General features: G+C 43.6%; 1 protein-coding gene across 1 annotated transcript in view; it reads left to right on the top strand.

Annotated features, from left to right (window-relative positions):
* The window catches only part of LOC121270727 (protein Wnt-8b-like), a 44,763-nt gene that overhangs the window by 4,842 nt on the left and 15,559 nt on the right, over positions 1-24,362 (top strand). Inside the window, exons 3-4 of the mRNA XM_041176106.1 lie at positions 9,836-9,970; positions 10,574-10,765. Coding sequence (XP_041032040.1) covers positions 9,836-9,970; positions 10,574-10,765 — 327 coding nt within the window. The remainder of the gene's footprint in view (positions 1-9,835; positions 9,971-10,573; positions 10,766-24,362) is intronic.

Here is a 24,362-nt window from a genome sequence, read left to right as displayed (position 1 = left end):
AGGGAAACTAATGGGGCTAGAGACCGATAAGTCCCCTGGACCTGATGGGTTGCATCCTGGGATATTAAAGGAAGTAGCTACAGCGATAGTGGGTGCACTGGTAGTAATCTTCCAAGAATCCTTAGATTCTGGAAGAGTCCCAGAAGATTGGGAAACTGCCAATTTAACACCCTTATTCAAAAAGGGTGACAAACATCAGATAACTATAGGCCAATTAGCTTAACATCTGTCATTGGGAAAATGTTAGAGTATTATAAAGGATGTAATAGAGCATTTAGAAATAAATAATATTACCAAACAGAGTCAGTATGACATCATGAAGGGGAAATCATGCCTGACAAATTTGTTAGAATTCTTTGAAGGGGTAACAAACAGGATAGATAAAGGGGAACCAGTAGATGTAATATATTTGGGTATCCAAAAGGCATTCGATAGGGTACTGCACATGAGGCTACTTAATAAGAAAAGAGCTCATGATGTTGGGGTTAGTATATTAGCATAGATAGAGGATTGACTAACTAATAGAAAATAGAGAGTTGGGATAAAGGGGGCATTTTCAGGATGGCAACCAGTAAACTAGTGGAGGGATCAGTGCTGGGGCCACAATTATTTACAACATATATTAATGACTTGGATGAGGGAAGTGAATGTACTATCACCAAATTTGTGGATGACAGAAAAATAGGTGGGAGGGCAAGTGGTGAGGATGACACAAAGAGCCTATAGAGGGATATAGACAGGTTAAGTGAGTGGGCAAAAACTTGGCAGATGGAATATAATGTGGGAAAATATGAGGTTATGCACTTTGGCAGGAAGAATAGAGGAGCTGAATATTATTTAAATGGAGAAAGGCTGCAGAAAGCTGCAGCACAGAAGGATTTGGGGGTCCTTGTGCATGAATCACAAAAAACTAGCATACAAGTTCAGCAGGTAATAGGGGAGACAAATGGAATGTTGGCCTTTATTTCATAGGGGATGGAGCATAAAGATAAGGAAGTCTTGCTAAAGCTATACAAAGCACTAGTTAGATCACACCTGGAATACTGTGAACAGTTTTGGTCCCCATATCTAAGGAAAGATATGCTGGCATTGGAGGCAGTCCAGAGAAGATTCACTAGGTTGATTCCAGGTATGGAGGGATTTTCTTATGAGGAAAGGTTGAGTAGGTTGAGCCTGTACTCATTGGAGATTGGAAGAATGAGAAGCGACCTTATTGCAACATATAAGCTTCTTAAGGAGCTTGACAGGGTAGATGCTGAGAGGTTGTTTCCCCTTGTGGGAGAGTCTAGGAGCAGAGGGCATAATCTCAGAGTAAGGGGGCACCCATTTAAGACAGAGATGAGAAGGAATTTCTTCTCTCAGAGGGTAGTGAATCTGTGGAATTCTCTACCACAGAGGGCTGTAGAGGCTGGATTATTAAGTATATTCAAGGCTGAGATAGACATATTTTTAATCAGTAACGGAATCAGGGGTTATAGGGAAAAGGCAGGAAAGTGGAGTTGAGGAATATCAGATCAGCCATGATCTCATTGAATGGTGGAGCAGACGCAATGGGCAGAATGGCCTACTTCTGCTCCTACATCTTATGGTCTAATATTATCTATACTTTCTAAAGACAGGTAGAGATAAAGAAAGTACTTGCCTTTCACAACCTCAGGGCACCCCAAAGTGCTTTACAGCCAATGAGGCACTGTGAAAGTTTTAGCACTGTTTTAAAGTGGGGAAACACAGCAGCCTATTTTGCACATAGCAAGATCCCACAAACAGAAATGTGATAACCAGTTAATCTGTTTTAGCGATGTTGGTTGAGGGAGAAGGCATCCCAAGAGAATGGCTGTCCATTAAAAATAGGGAGCAGAAAACATCAGAATGTGTTTGTGTACAGCAGGAACAGGATATAAAAACATCCATTTTAAAGGTGAAAGATGGGGACAGACAAATAGAAATAAAGAAGTACTTCAACAAGGAATGAACCCTTGCGTGTTTTGCAGCAGGAGAATTGATCATTCTGAGCTTGGAGTCATGTGGTAAGCATCTTCATCTGTGTAACTGTCTCTGAACAGAAACTTAGAATAAAAACTGAAAATGCTGGAAATATTCAGCAGGGGGCCAGGCGGCATCTGTGCAGAGAGAAAGAATGTTAACATCTCAGGTTGATGACCTTGTGCCAGTAATTTATAAATGCTTTCAGCCTCGATTGACCTGTGTTGCTTGATACGCTAAAGCAGTAAAAAGAGAATTAAAACCCTACGTGAAGGATACAAGGAAGTGGTCGGAGACCCTTGTTTGCGGTAGAAACCATAGAGGCATGGAGGTTATGGAGATGATGAATGCGTAGGAGAGTTTATATGGATGAAGAAAAGAATTGAGATGGAGAATGAAATTTGGATGGATTCACTCAGGGAGGGTGGAGAAGAGAAAAGATCTCTGGGGTGATAACCACTCAGTGCATGAAAATATATTTCTTCATGTCACCATTGCTCCTTTTCCCAACCACCTTAAACCTGTGCCCCCTAGATCCTTCCACCAATGGAAACAGATTCTCCCTATCTACTCTGTCCAGACTCCTCATGATTTTGAACACCTCTATCAAATCTCCTCTCAACCTACTCACTATTATTTTCTTTGATGCTCTTCTCTCCTCCATTCCCTCAATCCTATCATCCCATCTTTCATTTCTCCACCTTCCGGGCACCTGGTAGCACCGCCCCTCCTCTTCCACACCCGGTACCTACCCCAACACTTCCTACTCTCTCCTGTTGCCATCCCAGTCTTAAATCTCCCTTGAACAAATTCTCAGCTCCTCTCTTTGGGTGGGATTTTTCGCACCCGCCCACCAGCACAATCTTTCGGTCCCACCGCAAGTCAATGGATTCCTGGCGGGGGGGCCACCTCACCCACAGCAAGTCCCGCCCATAACAGGGCCGGAAAATCCCGGCCTTTGTCTCTACTTGGAATAGTCCAAATGGGCACCGGCTCCTGTCATCCTACATCAAGCACCCTCAGCTCGCCTGTGCACTCTCACTGCCCTCCCTGCTCAGTCAGCATGCTCGCCAACCTCCTCCCTGCCTTCCACCTGCCATGTCCCCCCCCCTTAGAGTGTGCCAGTGGATGAAGAGTCAATGGACTTCTTTGCATTTCCTTCCAGGGTAACCATTCCCCTGTGGATGAGGCCCTTTGTCATCTGTGAACTTGTTGTGGCTGATTGATGAACAAGGCTGAGAAAGCCAGAGGATTAGAGGGAGAGACTAAATTGGGGCTCTATAATAAGGACCACGTTGCTCCTGTAGCAGTTTGGCAAAGGCCAGTGCTGGAAAGTCTCATGATGGGGATGGTGGCAGAGTGGAAATTTCACTGGACTAGTAATCCAGTGGCCCAGACTAATGCTCTAAGGACATGGGTTCAAATCCCACCATGATAGAATTTAAATTGAATTAATAATCTGGAATTGAAAACTAATCTCAGTGATGGTGACCATGAAACTATTGTCGATTTTTGTATAAACCCATCTGCTTCACTAATGCCCTTGAGAGAAGGAAATCTTACCTGGTCTGGCCTACATGTGACTCCAGACCCACAGCAATGTGGTTGACTCTTAGCTGCCCTCTGAGATGGCCCAGCAAGCCATTCAGTTCAAGGGCAATTAGGGATGGGCAATAAATGCTGGCCTTGTCAGTGACGGGCACACCCCATGAAAGAATAAATAAAGAAGCATCAGAATAAGGCAAGATGGCTCCGCTTATGAGCCAACTTGCAGTCAAGGCCATGATGTTCATCGATCAGCCACAACAAGTTCACGGATGACAAGGGCCTCATCCACAAGGGAATGGTTATCCTGGAAGGAAATGCCAATAAGTCAACTGACTCTTCATCCACTGGCACACTCTAAAGGGGACGTGGCAGGTAGGGTAAGCAGGACAGGGAGGAGGTTGGTGAGACTAGTTCCTCAGCAAGCAGGCTGACTCAGCAGGATGGGCCAGCTGAGGGTGCTTGATGTAGGCTGACAGTAACCCGTACCCATTTGGATGATTCCAAGTAGAGACAAAGAGAGGAGCTGAGAATTTGTTCAAGAGAGATTTAAGCCTGGGATGGCAACAGGAAAAAGTAGGAAGTGTTGGGGTAGGTACTGGAGGTGGGGCTGCTGCCAAGTGCCCAGAAGGTGGAAAAATGAAAGATAACATGATAGAAATGAGCAAATTGGGGAGAGATCATGAAACAAAATAATAGTGAGAAGGTACAGAGGAGATTTGATAGAGTTATTCAAAATCATGAGGGTCTGGGCTGAGTAGGTAGGTCTCCATTTGTGAAAAGATCGAGAACCAGAGGCCACAGGTTTTAGGTAATTGGGAAAAGAATCAATGGTGACATGAGGAAAAGCTTTAGCGAGTGGTTTGGATGTGGAATGCTCTGCCTGAGAGTGTGGTGGAGGCAGGTTCAATCAAGGCGTTCGAAAAGGAATTGGATTGTATTCAAAAAAGGAAGAATATGCAGGGCCATGGGTAGAAGGTGGGGAAGTGTCACTAGTTAAATTGCCTCTCTGGAGAGCTGGTGCAGACACAGCTGGGCGAACAGCCACCTTCTGTGCTGTGACAATTCGGTGATTCTGTGAAGAACGTAAGAAATAGAAGCAGGAGTAGACCATTCAGAGGAAGGAGATTAAAGTAATGGGCTCAAGTGCAGAGATGCAGTCCAAATCTGGTGGCAGAATGAATTCAGGTTATGCTATGTGGCCAAGATTAGGAGAGCCATGTCCTGGTTGTAAGGAGGGCAAGGTGAAGATGACATGCAAGAGGCCGAAGGTGAAGTCTAAAGCCCAGTAGGGAAATGAAGTCAACTTGTACACAGGGCAGAGTCAGATTGGACCTTAAACAAGCCAGTGTTCATGTTCAGTGATAGGTGTGGAGAGGCAGAGGATCAGTGAGTACACTCCTGAGGGGTGAAATCAGGAAGAGGAGGGGGAGAGGAGAGTTGACCATGAGTCAGCAGAAGTGCATAGTGACTTCAATAGCTGCAATGGGCATCAGTGGAGCTGCTGTAGTGTTATGACAGCAGACTAATGGTGCCAATGATCTACGGGCAATTTGAACTTTTTAAAGAAGACCTTTTTTTTTCAAAAAGAAATACAAGTAAAGACACTGAGCAAAAGATGGCTGATAATGTTCAGTGACCATACCCTGGAAAATTCCATTGTGGATTATAGTTAACCGACTAGTCCCAAGAGAACATGGAGTATCACACCTGGGTGGTGTCATGGGCTTCTTCAAACAGAGCTTTGAAAGGGAGTAGGGAAAGACACAAAAGACTGAACTTTAACCTCCTGTGGTTGCAGAGGCAAAAGACTGCACGTCTCAGCAGACATCCGAAATCCATCTCCTGTTGATTTATATCTCAAGAATGTGTAAATGGTCTGGGATGAAAGAACATGGACTCTGGGGGCAAGTCATAGTTTTTTTCCCTTCCAGAAAATGCAGGGAAAAATCAGTTAAAAAGCTGAGGTGCTGGTGTGTGACTGGGACAGCAAAGAACAAGAGTCACCCTCCTGCAGCTTGCAGGCAAAAGGATCTCTTTCTTTTTCTCTCTTTTGCTGGAGGCAAAGTTCAGCAGACGCTACAATCTAAAGGAAATAGGACAGTCTTTCAGCCACCCTGCAGAACCAAGTCTCTCCAAAACTAACTGCGAAACTGCCAAAGTCAGCTCTACCAGAATCAAACAACTTAGGAGCCACAACATGCTGCCATTTACACCTTATGGACAAGCCAAAGACTGACTCTTTTTTTTTCACTTTTATTTGCCATTTCCGATCTGTGTTTGTGTGTTGCGTTTTTATTATTTTTCTTGGATTTTAGAAACTAATAAACTTATTCTTTGACTTAAGAAAGCCTGGTTAAATTGGCTGCTTCTAAAAAAAAGATACATTTGGGCTGGGAAAATGTAGCCAAGGGGGAAGGGATCCATATTAAATTAACTTTGTTGCAACTAACCTGGGGGGTGGGGTTGAATAAAGAAGGGGAGTCTGCTCATTCCTCCTCACCTGGGAGCATAACAGAATTGGGATCCCATTCGGGAAGTTAACAAATTGGGGAGGACCTTGTCCGGGGACCAGTCGTAACAGTGGACAGAGAAGGTCATCAGCGTGAAACCCAAAGACCAGGGCCAGTGACTCAGGAGGGGTGAGGGAGCTGGTGCAAAGAAGATCTGGGGGGCGGTGAGGGGCACACACGGTGGAAAGAAACAGCAGAGGCTTGAAGGGCTGGTTCCAGCCAGTCCAGCGAAGGATGAGGCAGGAGTTCTGAAGGACAACTGAAGCAGCATTAAATGTCAATGGCCATGGGTAGCAAGTCAGCAACATGGGAGCAGAAATCCAGAGCGCAATAAAAACTGACCAAGAACGATCAGAATAGCACAAAAACTGAAGCCACAAAACCAATCTGGCTACTGGAATTGAGGCAATTCAGAAGAGGATACAGTTTGAATAGAAAGTGGCAGGGAAGGTAGAGGCAGTACAGACTAGACGGGATTGAATATTGGAATTCCTCCCAAGATCAGGCAAATTTCTGCCCAGGACTAAATTCAGCAGCAGTGTAAAGCAGAGAGGCTGGCACTGGATGACCAGACATTTGGACTTATTGGTTTAAAGGAGGAATGTTGGCCAAGACAACAAGAGAATTCCACATCCTCCTTCAAATAGCACGATGGGATCTTTTACTCCCAAGTGAAAAGGTGGACAGGGCCTCATCCAGAAAGAAAGCATCTGGACCAACACAGCACTCGCTCAGCACTGCACATAAATGTGAGCGCAGATTATGTGGTTAGGTCCTGGAGTGGGGCTTAAGCTGACAGTGCAGCTCATTCTGGAAAGGCATTGGTGAAACAGATAACCCTGGCACCAGAAACCCAATAGCCCAGCACAGCTTACCGAAAAATCCTCTTATTCCAGGGTAAAAGGAGCGTGCAAAGACATTGCCCCCTGGAAATCCATGGTGTCCCCAGCATGATGGTTGCATCTGATGAACTCCCAGAATTTACCAAATCAATGTTGGGGGTGGGGTGCAGGGGGGATGGGGGAGGGGGAAGGGGGGGCACCTCATTTCCATGTCACATTTCCAGCTCACCCCTGGTTTTTATATAAAACATTTACTATTTCTTTGGGGCCTAGGCCACATGCCTCAACTGGAACCCCTGACCCATGGACCCAGTTGCACCCAATCAGAGACCCGTATGCTTCACCCAGACTTAGTGCCCAGCACCCGGATCTGGGTTGGGCAGCAGGAATTTCTGGCATTCCCTGCCATCATTGACCTTACCATGTCGTGCGAAGTCAACTAGGAACTATGGAATTGGGAGACGTCCAGTGCTGTTTTTCCAAGGAGTTTGTTGGACTCCTGCCAGAATTACAACAGAAACCCAGCGGGAAACCAACCCCCACACCCCCCACCTGCCCAAACCCCTCAAAGCAAATTGAGGGCCATTCCATTTAGTATACGTGAAAGAGGAGATCTCTTGCAGGCTGCAACAACAACTTGGATTTATATCACACCTTGAATGTGGTAAACTGTCCCAAGGAGTTTACTTCAAACCAAACTGGGCACCAGACCACAGGAAGAGTTATTAGGACAGAGGACTGAAAGCTGGGTCAAAAAAGTAGGTTTTGATGAGCATCTTAAAGGAAGAGGTTTAGAGAGGGAATTCCAGAGCTTAAGGCTAAGACAGCCTAAGGGATGTCTGCCAGTGTTGCTGCAAAGGAAATCTTGATTGGACAAGAGGCCAGACCTGGAGTACGTCTGTAGAACCGGAGGAGGTTCAGGAGTTCTTCAGGTGTTGTTGCTCTCTCCTTTAAACCTGCCATCATTGCCCCTCTCCCCCCAAAAATCAGCCTTTGACCCCACTGCCCTTGAAAGCTACAGTCCCATCTTCAACTACCAATTCCTCTTCAAAGTCCTTGAACGTGTTCTCAAATCTGAAATGCGTTCCCATCTTTCCGGGAACTCCATGTTTGAATCCCTCCAATCAGGTTTCTGCCCCTGCCACAGTACTGAAGTAACTCTTAGCAAAGCCACAAATGACATCCTGTATGACTGTGATGAAGGTAAATTATCCTTCTTTATCCACCTTGACCTGTGTTTGACACGACTGACCACATCACCCTCCTCCAACCCTCTCCACCGTCGTCCAGCTGGATAGGACTGCTCTCACCTGGTTCCATTTTTATCTATCTATTCATAGCCAGAGAATCACTTCCAATGGCTTTTCTTTCTGCTCCCGCATGTTACCCCTGGTGCTCCCCAAGTCCCCTTCCTATTTCTCATTTACTTGTTTCCCCTCAGCGACATCATCTGAAAGCACAACGTTACTTTTCATATGTATGCCTCACCTCCACCTCTATCGACTCCTTTACCATTGCTAAATTATCAGGCTGCTTATCCGGCATCCAATACTGGATGAGCACAAATTTCCTCCAAATAAATATTGGGAAGACCAATACCATTGTCTCGGTCCCCACTCCAAACTCCATTCCCTGACTACCAATTCTATCCCTCTCTATGGCAATAGTTTGAGATTAAGCCCATCTGTTTGCAGATGTGGTGTCACATTCAACCCTGAGGTGAGAGTCACATTCAGGCCATCGCTAAGACTGCCTATTTCCCCCACTGTAACGGCGCTTGACTTCACCCTTGTCTCAGCTCATCTTCTGATGAAACCTTCACTCATGCCTTCGTTACTGCTAGACTCAACTATTCCAACACACTCCTGGCTGGTCTCCCACATTCTACCCTCTGTAAACTTGAGGACATCCAAAACTCTGCTGCCTGTATTCTTACTCGCGCCAAATCCAATTTTACCAACACCGCTGTGCTCGTTGATCTACATTGGCTACCAGTCAAGCAATATCTTCATTTTAAAATTCTCATCCTTGTTTTCAAATCCTTCTATGGCCTCACCCCTCCCTATCTCTATAATGTCCTCCAGCTCCACAACCCTTTGGGATATCTGTGCTCCTCTAATTCTGGCCTCTTGTGCATCCTCAATTTTAATTGATCCACCATTGGTGGTTGAGTCCTTGGCTGCCAAGTCTCCAAACCCTGGAATATCCACCCTACACCTCTCCACTTCTACCTTGCTTTCCTCCTTTAAGACACTTCTTAAAACCTAATTCTTTGGCCAAGTTTTTGGTCATCTGACTTAATATCTCTATTATGTGGCTTGATGTCACATTTTGTTTTATAACACTCCTATGAAGCACCTTGGGATATTTTATAATGTTAAAGGTGCTATATGAATATAAATTGTGGTTGTTGTTTTTGCTGTTACAGAGATAGGAAAGTCCATGGCTGGTAGGTAATTTGAAAACAGGGATAAGAATTTTAAGTCAAAACTGTGTGGATTTAGTACTCTGTCCAGCTCTGGAATTCAAAGTGTTACAGGAGCCTCAAGTCCAGAACTAAGAGGAAAAATCAAATCCGCCACACCTGAAGCAGACGGCAGAACACCAACCGTTCTGTCAATGGTCCAGGCATGACTGAAGACAAAATAAATGTTTTGAAGAATCCAAACCACTTGGAATGTCCACTTGAGTGGTCACCAGCTCCAAAAGGATGTCATCTCTCTAATCCCTGCAGAACGTCAAACCCAATCTCTCCCTTAACCCCAGGAACAACACAAACCCAACTACTTGATTATAGTTGGACAGGTGAAAGAGAATTGGAGGAGACAACAAGCCAGAACACGTGATTGGAATAAATAATTTGGCATTGCCAATTAGCAGCCAGTTTCCCAGCAGCCTAGACTCTGTCAGAGGAGCATTGTCTTTTTGTTTAGTGTTTGTTTTTCTTCCTAGAACTTTCCCATGACACACCTGAATGAATCTGTTCTTCCAGTTTCCTGTCCAACTGGACTGGAAGCTATCAATCTATTCTTGCCTCTACTACACCCCAAAATCCTCTTCTTTACCCATTCATTCTTTGATGAGAAGGTAACCTCAGATAATGAAGCAGTCCATGCCCACATGTAGCAAGACCAGGACAAAATTCAGATTGAACTGATAAGCGGTAAGTTACATTCACACCAGACAAGTGCCAGACAATGACCATATCCAACAAGAGAAAATCTCACCATCTCCCCTTGACATTCAAAGACATTGCCATCGATGAACCCCACACTGTCAACATTCTGGGGCTTATCTTTGACCAGAAACTTAACTGGACCAGCAATATAAACACAAGAAGGAGCTTCAGGCATTTGGATGATGTCATAGTTTGTTTTTATCCAAAACACTCACCACACATGACAAATCAGCAGATGTGGTGAATTGAGGCTCTTCATTTTTACAGCTACACAATACTTAGCTGTGTTAAGGTTGCCGTGGTGGGAATGGGTGTCACTTGCAAGTTCTTTGTCATCTGTCCCCAGTTATGCAAGGAAATATCAACCATGTAGCTGTTAGATAGGAGTCACGTATTGGCCATACAGCGACTACGTTTATCAGAATATAATTCAGTTGTTGGGTATCTAGTGACCTGGGAACTGAAACAAGAAAAATAATCCGCTGTTGTTACCTTTTGTCCCTGTTCTCTAGATGCCTCTAAAGAAGAATATATTTGGACCTATGAGGGCCACTCTGTGCAGCGCTGTGAAAACTGGCCTTTGGATGGACAGCAGTCCGGTTACTCACAACATTTTCTTGGGGAACCTGATGACACAGGGGATGCTAACTGAAGAACCTAGTTTTTCTCAGCTGGCAGTTGACGGTTTCCACAAAACGGTTGAAGTGCGGGAGCAAAGGGGAGCGCCCCCCCATGGCGGCCAATGAGGTCAAAACGTGCAATTTTGACAAGTTGGGGCAGAGCAGCGACATTCAAATGTGTTCAGCCCTCATCTTATTAGATCCATCAAATGCTTACTTCCACCAAAACCCATAACTTTACTTGTCTGTTAATCAGACATTTCCTGGGTGTCTTCCAGTGCAAGTCACTCATATTCTCCTTTGATCTTCTTCTATCAACTTGGATCTTCACCACAATCCAGATCCTTTCTGAAGAGCTAATACGGACTTGAAACGTTAACTCTGTTTCTCTCTCCACAGATGCTGCCAGACATGCTGAGTTTTTCCAGCACTTTCTGTTTTTATTCCAGATCCTTCCTCCTTTGCCAGGCCCGTCTTCTTCACTTCATCCTTCTCCGTCAATCATTACACACTCCATATCAAAACATCACTCCAATCCAGTGATGCCCTTACTACCAGTCTTGGTAAAGCTGCCCTTGCCGCCAGTTCTAAATCTGATGGTGAAGGTACTCTTATGATGAACATTGATCCTGATGGTAAGATCAGATTTACCAGTTAATTCTAATGGTAAATGCCGCTGGTAATGTTGACCGAACTCCCAGGGGTTAACATCAGTGATGTTAAATCTAATATTAAAGCTGCAGCTATTGCTGTTCTGGCTGTTAGTGAGGCAGCACAAAGAGCAAGCCCACAACTCCCAGAGAATGCAGTTAACTTGGCTGAAATCCTAAAACATCAAGCAGCTATAATTCAATCTATCTGTAATTATGTCCACTTTCAAAGATTGATGACCAACATGAGAGTATAAAAAGCTAATGTAGCACTCTCTTTAGATTATGTAATTCCAATACAATATACACCCCAACGCAATGCGTGTCATAAGAAAAAATGCATAGGAATGTAGCAAAAATGGGAGGCCATTCAGCTCCTCCAGCCTATTCCACCATTCAGTAAGATCATGGCTGATCTGCAACTGAACTCCACATTCCCATCTACTCCCCATATCCCTTACTAACTTTGTTTATCAAAATTCTATCAATCTCAGATTTAAATTTAACAATTGATCCAGCATCAATTGCCCTTTGCAGGAGTGAACTGTAGACATTACCTCCCTTTGTGTATAGAAGTGATTCCGAATTTCACTCCAATTTTTAGACTAAGCCCCCTATTCTTAGGTTCCCCAACTAGTGGAAATAAATTCTCTCTACCCTATCTGTTCACCTTAATATCTTGAAAACTTCCAATCAGGTCACCACTTAACCTTCTAAATTCCTGGAAATGCAACCCTATATTGTGTAATCTCTCCTCATAATTTAATCTTGGAGTCCAGGTATCATTCTAGTAAATTTACATTGCATTTTGTCCAAGGCCAATATATTCTTCTGGGCAGCAGAACTGCGGACAGCTCCCTAGGTGTGGTCCAAACAGATGTTTGTATAGCTAAAGCATTACGTCTACCCCTTGTATTTTAGCACTTTAGATACAGAGGCCAGCATTCCATTCCCATTTTGATTATTTTCTGTAGCTGTCCATGACATTTTAATGATCTGTGTACATGGACCTCTAAGCCTCTTTAGATCTCCACAGTTTCCAGCTTATTCATCAAATTAGAAAGCTCCACGTTATATTCTTTTTAGGTCCAATGCGGATGACCTCACACTTGCCTACATTGAAATCTATTTGCCACAGCTTTTCCCATTCAGTTAATCTGTTTTCTATTTGTAACTTTCTGCTTGCATTCACACCTTGTGCAGTGCCCTCTATCTTTGTGTCATTGGCAAAATTAAACATGCAGCTCCAGCCTCTTATCTAAGTTGTTAATAAATATTTTGAATTGTTGAGCCCCCAATACAGTTTCTTGTGGGGCCCAACTAGTCATATCCTGCAATTAGAGAACTTACTCAATGCTTCCTGTACTCCAATCTGCCTGTTTCTTGGCCAATTTCCTAACCAGAACAATAATGTTCCCTCCCTAACAGCACTGTGGGTGTACCTACACCACGTGGACTGCAGAAGTTCAAGAAAGCAGCTCACCACCATCTTCTCAAGGGAAATTCAGGATGGACAATAAATGCTGGCCTAGCCAGTGATGCCCACATCCCATGAACAAATAAATTAAAAATTCCATATTATTCAACTTGAGCCAGCAGTCTCTGATAAGGGACTTTATTAAATGCCTTCTGGAAGTCCATATAAATAACATCCACAAACATTCACCTGTTCCTATGACAATGTGGATCCCAATTAAAATATTTCATGTATTAATTTGTGGGATGTAGGCATTGCTGGCAAAGCCACTATTTATTGGCCCACACAAACTGCTCTTAAGAAGATGTTGGTGAGCCATCTTCTTAAACTGCAGCAGTCAACTAGTATGGCTATACCCACCTTGTACAGTGCAGGAGAGTGCGAGAGGAGGACCCTGGGACAGGCAGTCAACAGCACCTAGAGGAGAGTGCGAGAGGAGGACCCTGGGTCAGGCAGTCAGCAGCACCTAGAGGATCTAATCTATCTAGAGGATCTAGCATCTCATCTATACTCAGGTAGCACATTCCAAGCTCCAGGACTACATACTGAGGGACGCACTAAAGCTTGAGGCAACCGCCACAAAGGTGCAATGGGGAAAGGTCACTGTCTATGACCTTTCTGCCATAGTGCACCGAGGGGCTGGGAATTGTATAGACCCCTTGGGCTGTACGGCTCACAATGAATGTATGCATTGAATGTATTATAATTGTATTGAAGCACCTCACAGTGCAACATGATGTATGTTGATAACTCCAATACCGTTGCACTGTCTGACCATATTGAAATGATTGTAATATTCATTGATGATACTGAAGCACCTTGTGATCCATGTGTAAAAGTTGAATCTGATTGCACTTTTTGTGATGGCGATTTAGAAATATTTTGTAATGTTCTTCCAGATATTTTATGAATAAAGTATATTTTTCAAAAGAAAAAGTCTATACTCAGGTAGGAGTAAGGGTAAAATAAAAACAAGGGTCCATATTCCATTTAGTTAAGATATGTCTGGGGAGCCAGACCACGTGTGCAGGAGGTGACTCTGACTGGAGCAACTTGAGCTCTGGGTTTTGGAGCTTGAGTGGCAGCTGGGGGGCGCTACAGTGCATTCACGAGGCTGAGAGGTTCATGGATAGCACATTTCAGGATGTGGTCACCCCACAACTTAAGGAAGTGCAAGCAGAGAGGGAATGGGTGACTGCGAGACAGAAGAAGGGGACCAGGCAGGTGGTGAGGGAATCCCCCACATGCATCTCGCTCGCAAACCGTTTTTCAGAAAATGGTGAGAGTGACGGTTCCTCTGTGGGGGCCAACCAGAGCCAAGGCCATGGCACTGTGGGTGGTCCAGCTGCTCAGTGGGGGAGGAAGGGCACTAGTGGTAGGGGATTCGTTAGTGAGGGGAGTAGACAGGTGCTTCTGCAGCCATAGACGTGATATCAGGATGATAGGTTGCCTCCCAGGTGCCAGGGTCAAGGATGAAATGTAATGGCTGCTGAACATTCTGAAGAGGGAAAGCAAACAGCCAAACGTCATGGTCCATGTTGGGACCAATGACATATGAAGAAAGCGAAATGAGGTCATGCAAAGCAGACTTTAGAGAATTAGGTAGGAAATTGAAAAGCAGGACTTCAAAGGTAGTAACCTCCGGATTACTCCTGGTGCCACGCAGTAATGAATATGGGAACAGGAGGTTAGAGCAGATGAATGTGTGGCTGGAGAGATGGTGCAGGAGGGAGGCTTTAGATTTCTGGGGCACTGGGACCGTTTCTGGGGGAGGTGGGACCTGTACAAGTTGGACAGGTTACATCTGAACAGGAATGGGACCAACAGCCTCGCAGGGAGTTTTGCTAATGCTGTTGGGGTGGATCTAAACTAAATTGGCAGGGGGATGGGATGCTGAAAAGTAGTTCAGAGGAGAGAGAAGCTGAGATGGAATTAGAAGTTAAAACGCTTGTAAGTGAGTCTGGAAGACAGAGGAATCACAGGCTGGATGAGAAAGAAGTGAGTTTAGCAAGGCTAAATGGAATATATTTTAATGCAAGGTCCTTGAAAAATAAGACAGATGAGCTGAGGGCACAGATAGGCATGTGGGAGTATGATATCATATCTACAACTGAGACTTGGCTAAAATAAGGGTAGGATTGGCAACTCAGCATTCCTGGTTATAGGGTATTCAGACGAGATAGAGAGGGAGATAAAAGAGAAGGGGGGCCACAATATTGATCAAGGAATCAATTATAGCAGAGAGGAGGGACGATACCCTGGAAGGATCATCAAATGAGACCATATACGTAGAAGTAAAAACACAAAAGGGACAAACACGCTGCTGGGTGTGTACTATAGGCCCCTAACAGGGAGAGATGGAGGATCAAATATATAATTAAATTTCAGAGAAGTGTAAGGATAATAGGACAGTAATAGTCGGGGATTTTAACTACCCAAATATTAACTGGGATAGTTTTAGTGTGCAAGGTAGGGAGGGAGCAAAATTCTTAAGTCGCATCCAGGAGAACGTATTTAGCCAGTACGTAGAAAGCCCAACAAGTGAGGGGACAGTTCTGGACCTAATATTCGGAAATGAGCCCAGGCAGGTGGAAGGTGTGTCAGTAGGGGAGCATTTTGAAGGTAATGATCATAACTCCATTAGATTTAGGATAGTTATGGAAAAGGATAAGGTTGGCCTGGGAATAATAAAAACTGGGGGAAGGCTAATTTTACTGAGATGAGATATAATTTGGCCCAAGTGGACTGGGAGCAGCTACTTGCAGATAAAATTGTGTCAGTGCAGTGGGAGGCATTCAAGGGGGCAATAGTAAGAGTACAGGGCAAATATGTTCCCGTAAAGACAAAGGGGGGGACCAAGTCCACAGAATCCTGGAAGTCAAGGGACATAAAGGTTAGAATTAAGATACTGGCAGATACTGAGGGCTCAATACGGCAGAGTCCCTAGAGGAGTATAAAAAGTGCAGGGGGAACTTAAAAAGAAAATCAGGAAAGCTAAGAGAGTGCATGAGAAAGTATTGGTGGGTAGAATAAAGGAAACCCCAAAAGAGTTTTTAAAATATATAAAAAGCAAGAGAATAACTAGGGAAAGAGTAGGGCTAATTAGGGACCATAGAAGTAATCTGTGTGTGGACCCGGAAGACATGGGTGTAGTCCTCAATGAATACTTTGTGTCAGTCTTCACAGAGGAAAAGGACGACACAGGTATAGACATTAGGGTGGAGGACTGTGAAATATTAGAGGAAATTAACACAGAGAGAGAGGAGGTACTAGCGGGTTTAGCGGCCGTAAAAGTGAATAAATCCACAGGCCCGGATGAGATGTATCCCAGGCTGTTGAGGGAGGCAAGGGAAGAGATATCAAGGGCCCTGGCAGCAATTTTCAAATCCTTTCTGGCCACAGGTGAGGTGCCTGAGGACTGGAAGCCTGCTAACGTTGTCCCGTTATTAAAAAAGGGAGGAAGGGATAGACCAGGAAATTACAGGCCAGTCAATCTAACCTCAGTAGTGGGGAAGTTACTAGAAAGAATTCTGAGGAACAAAATATATCTGCACTTGGACAGACATGGATTAACCAGAGATACTCAGCATGGATTTGTTATGGGAATGTCGTGTTTGACAAAATTGATCAAATTTTTTGATGAGGTAACCAAGAGTTTTGATGAGGGTAATGTAATTGATGTGGTCTACATGGACTTTAGCAAGGCTTTTGATAGGGTCCCTCATGGCAGGCTGGTTAAGAAAGTAAGAGCCCATGGGATCCAAGGCAAAGTAGCACGTTGGATCCAAAATTGGCTGAGAGGCAGGAAGCAGAGGCTGATGGTAAAGGGATGTTTCTGTGACTAGAATTCTGTTTCCATGGTGTTCCACAGGGCTCAGTGCTGGAGCCCTTGCTGTTTGTGGTATACATAAATGATTTGGACTCAAATGTAGGGGCTATGATCAAGAAGCTCTCAGATGGCATGAAAATTGGTATGGTGGTAAATAATGAGGAGGATAGTGTAAACTGCAAGAGGATATCAATGGACTGGTCAGGTGGGCAGAACAGTGGCAAATGGAATCCAGCCCGGAAAAGTGTGAGGTAATGCACTTGGGGAGGGCTAACAAGGCAAGGGATTACACTATGAATGGTAGGACCCTGGAAAGTACTGAAGATCAGTGGGACCTTGGTGTGCATATCCACAGATCCCTGAAGATAGCAGGGCAGGTAGATAAGGGGGTTAAGAGGCATATAGGATACTTACATTTATGAGCCAAGGCATAGAATACAAAAGCAGGGAAGGTTACATTGGAACTGTATAAAACACTGGTTAGGCCACAACTGGAGTACTGCATGCATATATGAAGGATGTGAATGCACTGGAGAGGGTGCAGAGGAGATTTACCAGGATGCTGCCTGGGCTGGAGAGTCTAAGCTATGAGGAAAGATTGGATAGACTGGGGTTGTTTTCCTTGGAGCAGCAAAGGTTGAGAGGGGATCTGATAGAGGTGTATAAGATTATGAAGGTCATAGATAGGGTGGATTATAAGGCACTTTTTCCATTAGCAAAAGGGTCAATAACCAGGGGGCATAGATTTAAGGTAAGAGATAGAAGGCTAAGAGGGGAGTTGAGGATGGGAGTCTGGAACTCACTGCCTGAAAGGGTGGTTGAGTCAGAAACTCTCGTAACATTTCAGAAATATTTAGATATTCACTTGTGTTGCCGTAGCCTCCAGGGCTTGCCATAAGCCTCCAGCATAATACTCATAACCTTGTTTTAACAGATAATTTCTTGCAATTCTGTAGTTGTTCAAACCATATCAAGGAGATTGTCTATTTTATGTTCCTCTACAGATTTCTTTATTGTTGAGACAAGCGCTGGAAAATGGGATTAGTGTAGTCAGATCTTTGTTGATGGACATGATGGGCTGAATGGCCTCCTTCTGTGCTGTAAATGTCTATGAGTTCTGTTAGGCAGGGAGTTCCAGTATTTTGACCTAGAAATGAGAAAAGAATGGCGATATGTTTCCACATCAGGATGCTGTTACTTGGAGGGCAACTTGTAGGTGGTGGTGTTCCCATGCACCTGCTGCCCTTGTCCTTCTATGTGGTAGAGGTTGGGCTTTGGAAGGTGCAGTGGAAAGAGCTTTGCTGAGTCTCTGCAGTGCATCTTGTATATTGTATATATTGTATAGTACACACTACTGCCACTGTGCATCGGTGATGGAGGGTGTGAATGTTTAAAGTGGTGGATGTGGTGCCAATCAATCGGGCTGCTTTGTCCTGGACAGTGTCGAGCTCCTTGAATGTGTTATGGAGCTGCACTTATCCAGGCAAGTGGAGAGTATTCCATCACACTCCTGACTTGTAGCTTGTACATGGTTGACATGCTTTGGGGAGTCAGGAGGTGGGTTACTCGCTGTAGAATTCCCCAACTCTGATCTGCTCTTATAGCTCAGCATTTATGTGGCTGGTCCAGTTAAGTCCCTGGTCAATAGTGACCCCCAGGATTTTGATGGCGGTGGTTCAGCAGTGATAATACTGTTGAATGTCTGGGGGATGTAGAAGCACAATGGCACTGCAGTTACTAGTGTGTCCCCAAGAACCCCAGTGTGTCCTAATCACAGTTCATGGCCCAGAAGTAATAGCCCATTGAACCCAAGGGAAAGTGACAATTTAGATCCAAACTTGGCACAGTTGCAGGAAGCAAAGGGTCATAGTTGATAGTTGTCTTTTGACTGGAAGGCTGTTTCCAGTGGGGTTCTGCAGGGCTCAGTACCAGGTCCCCTGTTTTTAGTGATAAATGTCAATGATTTAGACTTAACTGCAGGGCATGGTTACAAAGTTTGCGAATGATACAAAAATTAGCCGTGTTGTTGGTAGTGAGGAAGAAAGCTGTAGACTGTAGGGAGTCAGCAGTGGACTGGTCAGGCAGGCAACACTGTGGCAAATGGAACTCAAGCCACAGAAGTGTGAGGTAATGCATTTGGGGAGGCCAAACAAGGCAAAGGAGTCCACAATATATGAGCGGCAGGCAAAATCAGTGGGACCATGGAGTTCATATCCACAGTCCCTGATGGTAGCAGGACAGGCAGGTAAAGTGGTTAAGAACGCAAATGGAATATTTGCCTTTGTTAGCCGACGCATAGAATATATGAACAGAGTTTATGCTGCAACTGTATAAAACACTAGTTTGGTCACAACTGGAATACTGCGTACTGTTCTGGTCACCACATTAGGGGATGTGATTGCGCTAGAGAGAGTGTAGAAGAGATTTTCGATGATGTTCCCAGGAATTGAGAATTTTAGCTATGAGGAAAGATTGAATAGGATAGGATAGGGTTGTTTTCTTTGGAATGATGAAGGCTGGGGGGAAATTAAATTGAGGTGTATACAATGATGAGGAGCCTGAATAGAGTGGATAGGAAGGACCCTAACAGAGAGGACAATGACCAAGGGGTGTCAAGTTAAAGTATATTATTGGTAGAAGGATTAGAGGGGAGTTGAGGAAAATATTTTCTACCCAGAGTGTGGAACTCAATAACTGAAAGGATGGTAGAGGCAGAAACCCTCATTGCATTTAAAATATACTTGGAAAGGCACTTGAGGTGCCGCTAAGGACCAAGAGCTGTAACGTGGGATTAGACCGGATAACTTTTTTTTCCAGCTTGCACAGAAATGACGGGCTGAATGGTCTCCTTCTGGGCCATAAATTTTCTACATGTGTATGTTTACAACATGCATCTCAAGCACAATGTCTAATGATTCTTTAAATTGAAAGCCATTTCAAATTTACAGAAATATTTTAGATAATGGAATCGTTATAACCATTTATTTATGGGGATGCATATTGTGAATATTAGTTTCCATGAAAAGTGAATGCAGGTCACAGTAACTCACAGATTGAATTAACATTTCTGAACAAAGATAAAAATTGAAGTGAGTTCAAATTCGATACGTGTTCGAAGTTAATTACATTTAGACAAAAGCAGTAATTATTGTTGATGTACTGTGGGCAGTACCAATTGTTGGGTGCCATGCAGGCAGCTCTGTGCCTTAATAACATCTTTAGTGCCCACACTGGACAATGGAGACTGAGTGATACTCTTGGGTCTGGGCTTACTTTCTGCAAGAGCCTTTGGGCTCAGTGTGGTAATTGTTTGCTGAGGGGATTCCCCAGTTTATTCCGAGTGGCTTTTAACAGTTAAGATTCTGATGGTGTTTGTCCAAAGAGAAGCTTGAAGCACAGACTGACTGGAAATCAAAGACGATTGTCCAAACATTTAAATTGCTGAGAAACAGTTATAACCAACCACTAAACAGACTGATTTTTAAAAAATAATAATAATTAATTTTATCTAGTTGTGTTTTATTGTCTTCTTTTAAAATTATCATCCTTGTTTTTAAGTTCTTCCAAGGCCTCACCCCTCTCTACCTCTGTAACCTCCTCCAGCCACACAATACTCCAAGATCTCTGTGTTTCTCCAATGCGCATCCCCAATTTTGATCACTCTGCTATTGAGGGCTGTGCCTTCAGCTAGGAAGGCCCTATCTCTGAAATTTTCTCTCAAAACCTCTCTACCTCTCTAGCTATCTTTCCTCCTTTAAGGTGTTCCTTAAAACCTATCTTTTTGACCAAGCTTTTGGTCGCCTATCCAAATATTTCCCTACGTCACTCTATGTCTAATTTTATTTGGCAACATTCCTGTGAAGCACCTCAGGATGTTTTACTACATGAAACATGCTATATTACTTCAAGTTATTGTTATGTCTTAACAGTCAGGCATTGACTCTTTTCAAATAATGTCTTTCACTGACTTTGATTTATATTTTAATTGCACTGTAGTTTGCAATATTGTGCATGTTATTCAGTAGGAGTTTAATGCAACCATTTGCATCAAGCACACTCACTTGATCAAACTATGGAACGTGACAGAGAGTTTAAATATAGCAAGAATAAGTATATATTCTGTACAAAAATGTAATATATGCAGGGTATAAATTATGTACAGGGACTAAACATTTTCAGAATAAATTCCTCTGGAGAAAAAATATACAGAGTCAATATACACATTGAGTATACACAAAGTCAATCTTGACACTGTAAGAATGCATTTGTCAACACTTTGAGTGAATACACAGAGAGTATTTATACATACATAAATAAATACATAGGAAATGCATTCTTCCAGCAAATACATCACAATAAAACAGTCATCATAGACTAAATACACAGACACATATAAATACATGGACATTAAATGCCTTATTGCAAAGGAACACACATTTACACTGCACTCACATTTTATTTTTCAATTATTTGGACAGTGTGATATTTTCTTTGGTTGCATTAATGATAATGGATAAAAGTCTGGGTGAATGTGAAGTAGAGTCCCAACTGGATAACGTAGGAGGAAGGGTTGCTGTTGGTACAGTGATGGTGAACAACTTAAACCAATAACAGCTTTTAGCTTTGATGACTTTATGCTCAGACCATCCTTTGATACTTTCATATTTAACCAGATTCTACATCTGCACTCAGGAAGTGTAATTTCCAATTTCATGCCCTTTTTGTCCTCACTGACTTTCATTCAAATCATCCAAAGACTTCAAGACAGTTCTTGTATCTGGACAAACCTCTACACCATCACTTTCACCCTCCTGTGCCTGTCTGATAAGATCTCTCTATCTCTGGCTTCCAATCTTTTTTCCAATCCTTACAGCTTTGCCTTTCTCTATCTTGTCAATAACTGTGGGTGATAGTCCTTTCAACTTTCTTGTACCTCCTAGGCTCCACAGCTACCACCCAAAGGTTGCTCCTATTCCCTATTTGTCCACTGCCTTGAAATCAATGCTTGTTGTGGGGTCTTCCACTCCTCCTTATTCTTTCTTGCAAACTCTGCATGTCTAATTGAAATCAGAGCAACAATTTTAAAAAACAATAAAATCCCATATCAGCATGTGGACCATATGCAGCAACTGGGGCTCTTGGTGTGTCAGTCAATATTTTCATCCCCAGAATTGGTGATAGCATTGCCTTTATGATTCTCGCAAGAGGTGCTCCTCCTCAATGTCCATGTTGCAACTGGAAAAAAACATCTTCAGGTGCCCTGCTTCCTCCTTCAATCCTTTCTTTCCAGCCTCCAGGCTTTTAAACTCTCCCAGCAAGACACAGCTGATTTCAGCTTGAAGATGCCACGTCCTGTGGTCTTTGGAACTCCAAATCTGCTCTCTGAATAGAGATCTGTAAATATTGTCTGGATGTGGCCAAAATGCTGCCTCAGGGAGATCGGTTGAACTTTTAAAAATTTATTTAAGCCATGAAAAAATTTTCCTGACATGTCCCCTCATGTGAAATTGTCACATGAGCTGGGATGTGTCTATTACTTTTAAGTAAAAATTTTCCGAACATTTTAAATCCCTCATGAAACCTCATCCCGCCGGTGGATAAGGTTTCATGCTTTTTCGGAAGGCCGCCTGGGCTCTTCGCCTGCCCGCCAACCTTAAGGTTAGACAAGCAGCCTTGACAATGACCTCAATTAGGTAATTAACAGGCCTTAATAGGCCTTCGACAGTTCGGTGAGCCACAGCCAATTCAGCTGCGTACCTGTCAAACTGAAAATCTGAATGACGGGCGGTGACATCAGGGCGCACGCTTGACATCACCCCACACATCGGCAAGGGGGTCCTGCCCCCGCACGCCAACCGGGAAATTCTGCCCTTAGTTCCAGATTTTTATTGTCTTCAAATTTCACCATCTGCCATGTTGGGTCCCCAGAGCATTTCTCTGGGTCTCCTGGAATACTAGTCCAATGACAATACCACTACACCACCCTCCCCTCACTGTAGATACCTAGTTAATGTGTTGACAGTAGATACATCTGTAATGTACACATCAACTTCCATCAATGGCTGTAAGCATTGTAGTATCAATGAATTCCCTTCATAAAACACATGGGCAAACTCCACCGAATCAGGAATTTATCTTTTCTTTATTCTCTCATGGGATGTGGGCATCACTGACAAGGTCAGCATTTGTTGCCCATCCCTAACTGCCCTTGGACTTGCTCAGCCATTTCAGAGGGCAGTTTGTGGTTGTATTACAACCTTTATTAATATTTGAAGTTTATTCAAGGTCTGATGTATCTCCTGCTTAATTCCCCTCAACTTCAGTCAGAGGGAGCTAGACCCAAGGACATGTATAATATCTGGGAAATTGCAATCTATTTAAGGAATAGTTGTAAAAAGCCCATCAAAGAGAAGGTCATCATTCTCCCCCGGACCCCATTAACACTGAAACCATCATTCCGGTTTATTTCAATTCTTCATTCAGAGGTTAAACAGGACTAATAACCCAATTACATGTCCTTGGGTCTAGCTCCCTCTGACTGAAGTTGAGGGGAATTAAGCAGAAGATACATCGGACCTTGAATAAATTTCAAATATTAATAAAGGTTGTAATACAACCACAAACTGCCCTCTGAAATGGCTGAGCAAGTCCAAGGGCAGTTAGGGATGGGCAACAAATGTTGACCTTGTCAGTGATGCCCACATCCCATGAAAGAATAAAGAAAAGATAAGTTCCTGATTCGGTGGAGTTTGCCCATGTGTTTTATGAAGGGAATTCATAGATATTACAATGCTTACAGCCATTGGGTTATTAGTCCTGTTTAACCTCTGAATGAAGAATTGAAATAAACTGGAATGATGGTTTCAGTGTTAATGGGGTCTGGGGGAGAATGATGACCTTCTCTTTGATGGGCTTTTTACAACTATTCCTTAAATAGATTGCAATTTCCCAGATATTATAAGGGTCTGGATGAAAGTCCTCAATAAATGTTTTCTCACCACAACAGAACTGGAGTAGGGGTTCATGAGTGAAAAGCAGAAAATGCTGGAAAAACTCAGCAGGTCTGATAGCATCTGTGCAGAGAAAAACAGAGTTACTGTTTCGAGTCCATATGACCCTTCCTCAGAGCTAAAGTAGAAATGTGATTAAATTTATACTGTTGGGGGTGGGGGGGGGGGGGGGGGGGGGGGGGGGGGGGGATGGGGTGCTGCGGGGGTGGAGCAGGTGAAGCTGGATAGAAGGCCAGAGATAGTTGCGGGCAAAGGAGAGATTGACAAAGATCTCATGAAAGCAATGAAGGTGTACCAGGGCAAAAGAGACAAGTGGAAATCCTGTCAGAGAGAAGAGCAGTACTTCTTCAAGGTAGGCATTCCTGGAAGAGAACTGGCAATGAATTAAACACTAAGATCAAAGCAAAATACTGCAGATGCTGGAAATCTGAAATAAAAACAGTAAATGCTGGGAAACCTCAGTAGGTCTGACAGCATCTGTGGAGAGAGAAACAGAGTTAATGTTTTGAGTCTGTATGACTTTTCTTCAGAGCTGCAGAGAAGTAGAAATGTGATGTACCACCTCTCCTTTGCCCCCACCTATTGCTGACCTTCTGTCCAACTTTACCTGCTCCACCTCCCCTCCTTAAATAGTATAAATTTAATCACATTTCCACTTCTCTTTAGCTCTGAAGAAGAATCATATGGATTTGAAACGTTAATTCTGTTTCTTGCT

This window comes from Carcharodon carcharias, chromosome 28 (assembly GCF_017639515.1).
Source record: "Carcharodon carcharias isolate sCarCar2 chromosome 28, sCarCar2.pri, whole genome shotgun sequence".
Taxonomy (NCBI): Eukaryota; Metazoa; Chordata; class Chondrichthyes; order Lamniformes; family Lamnidae; genus Carcharodon; species Carcharodon carcharias.
This window is presented reverse-complemented; position numbering and strand designations above follow the sequence as displayed.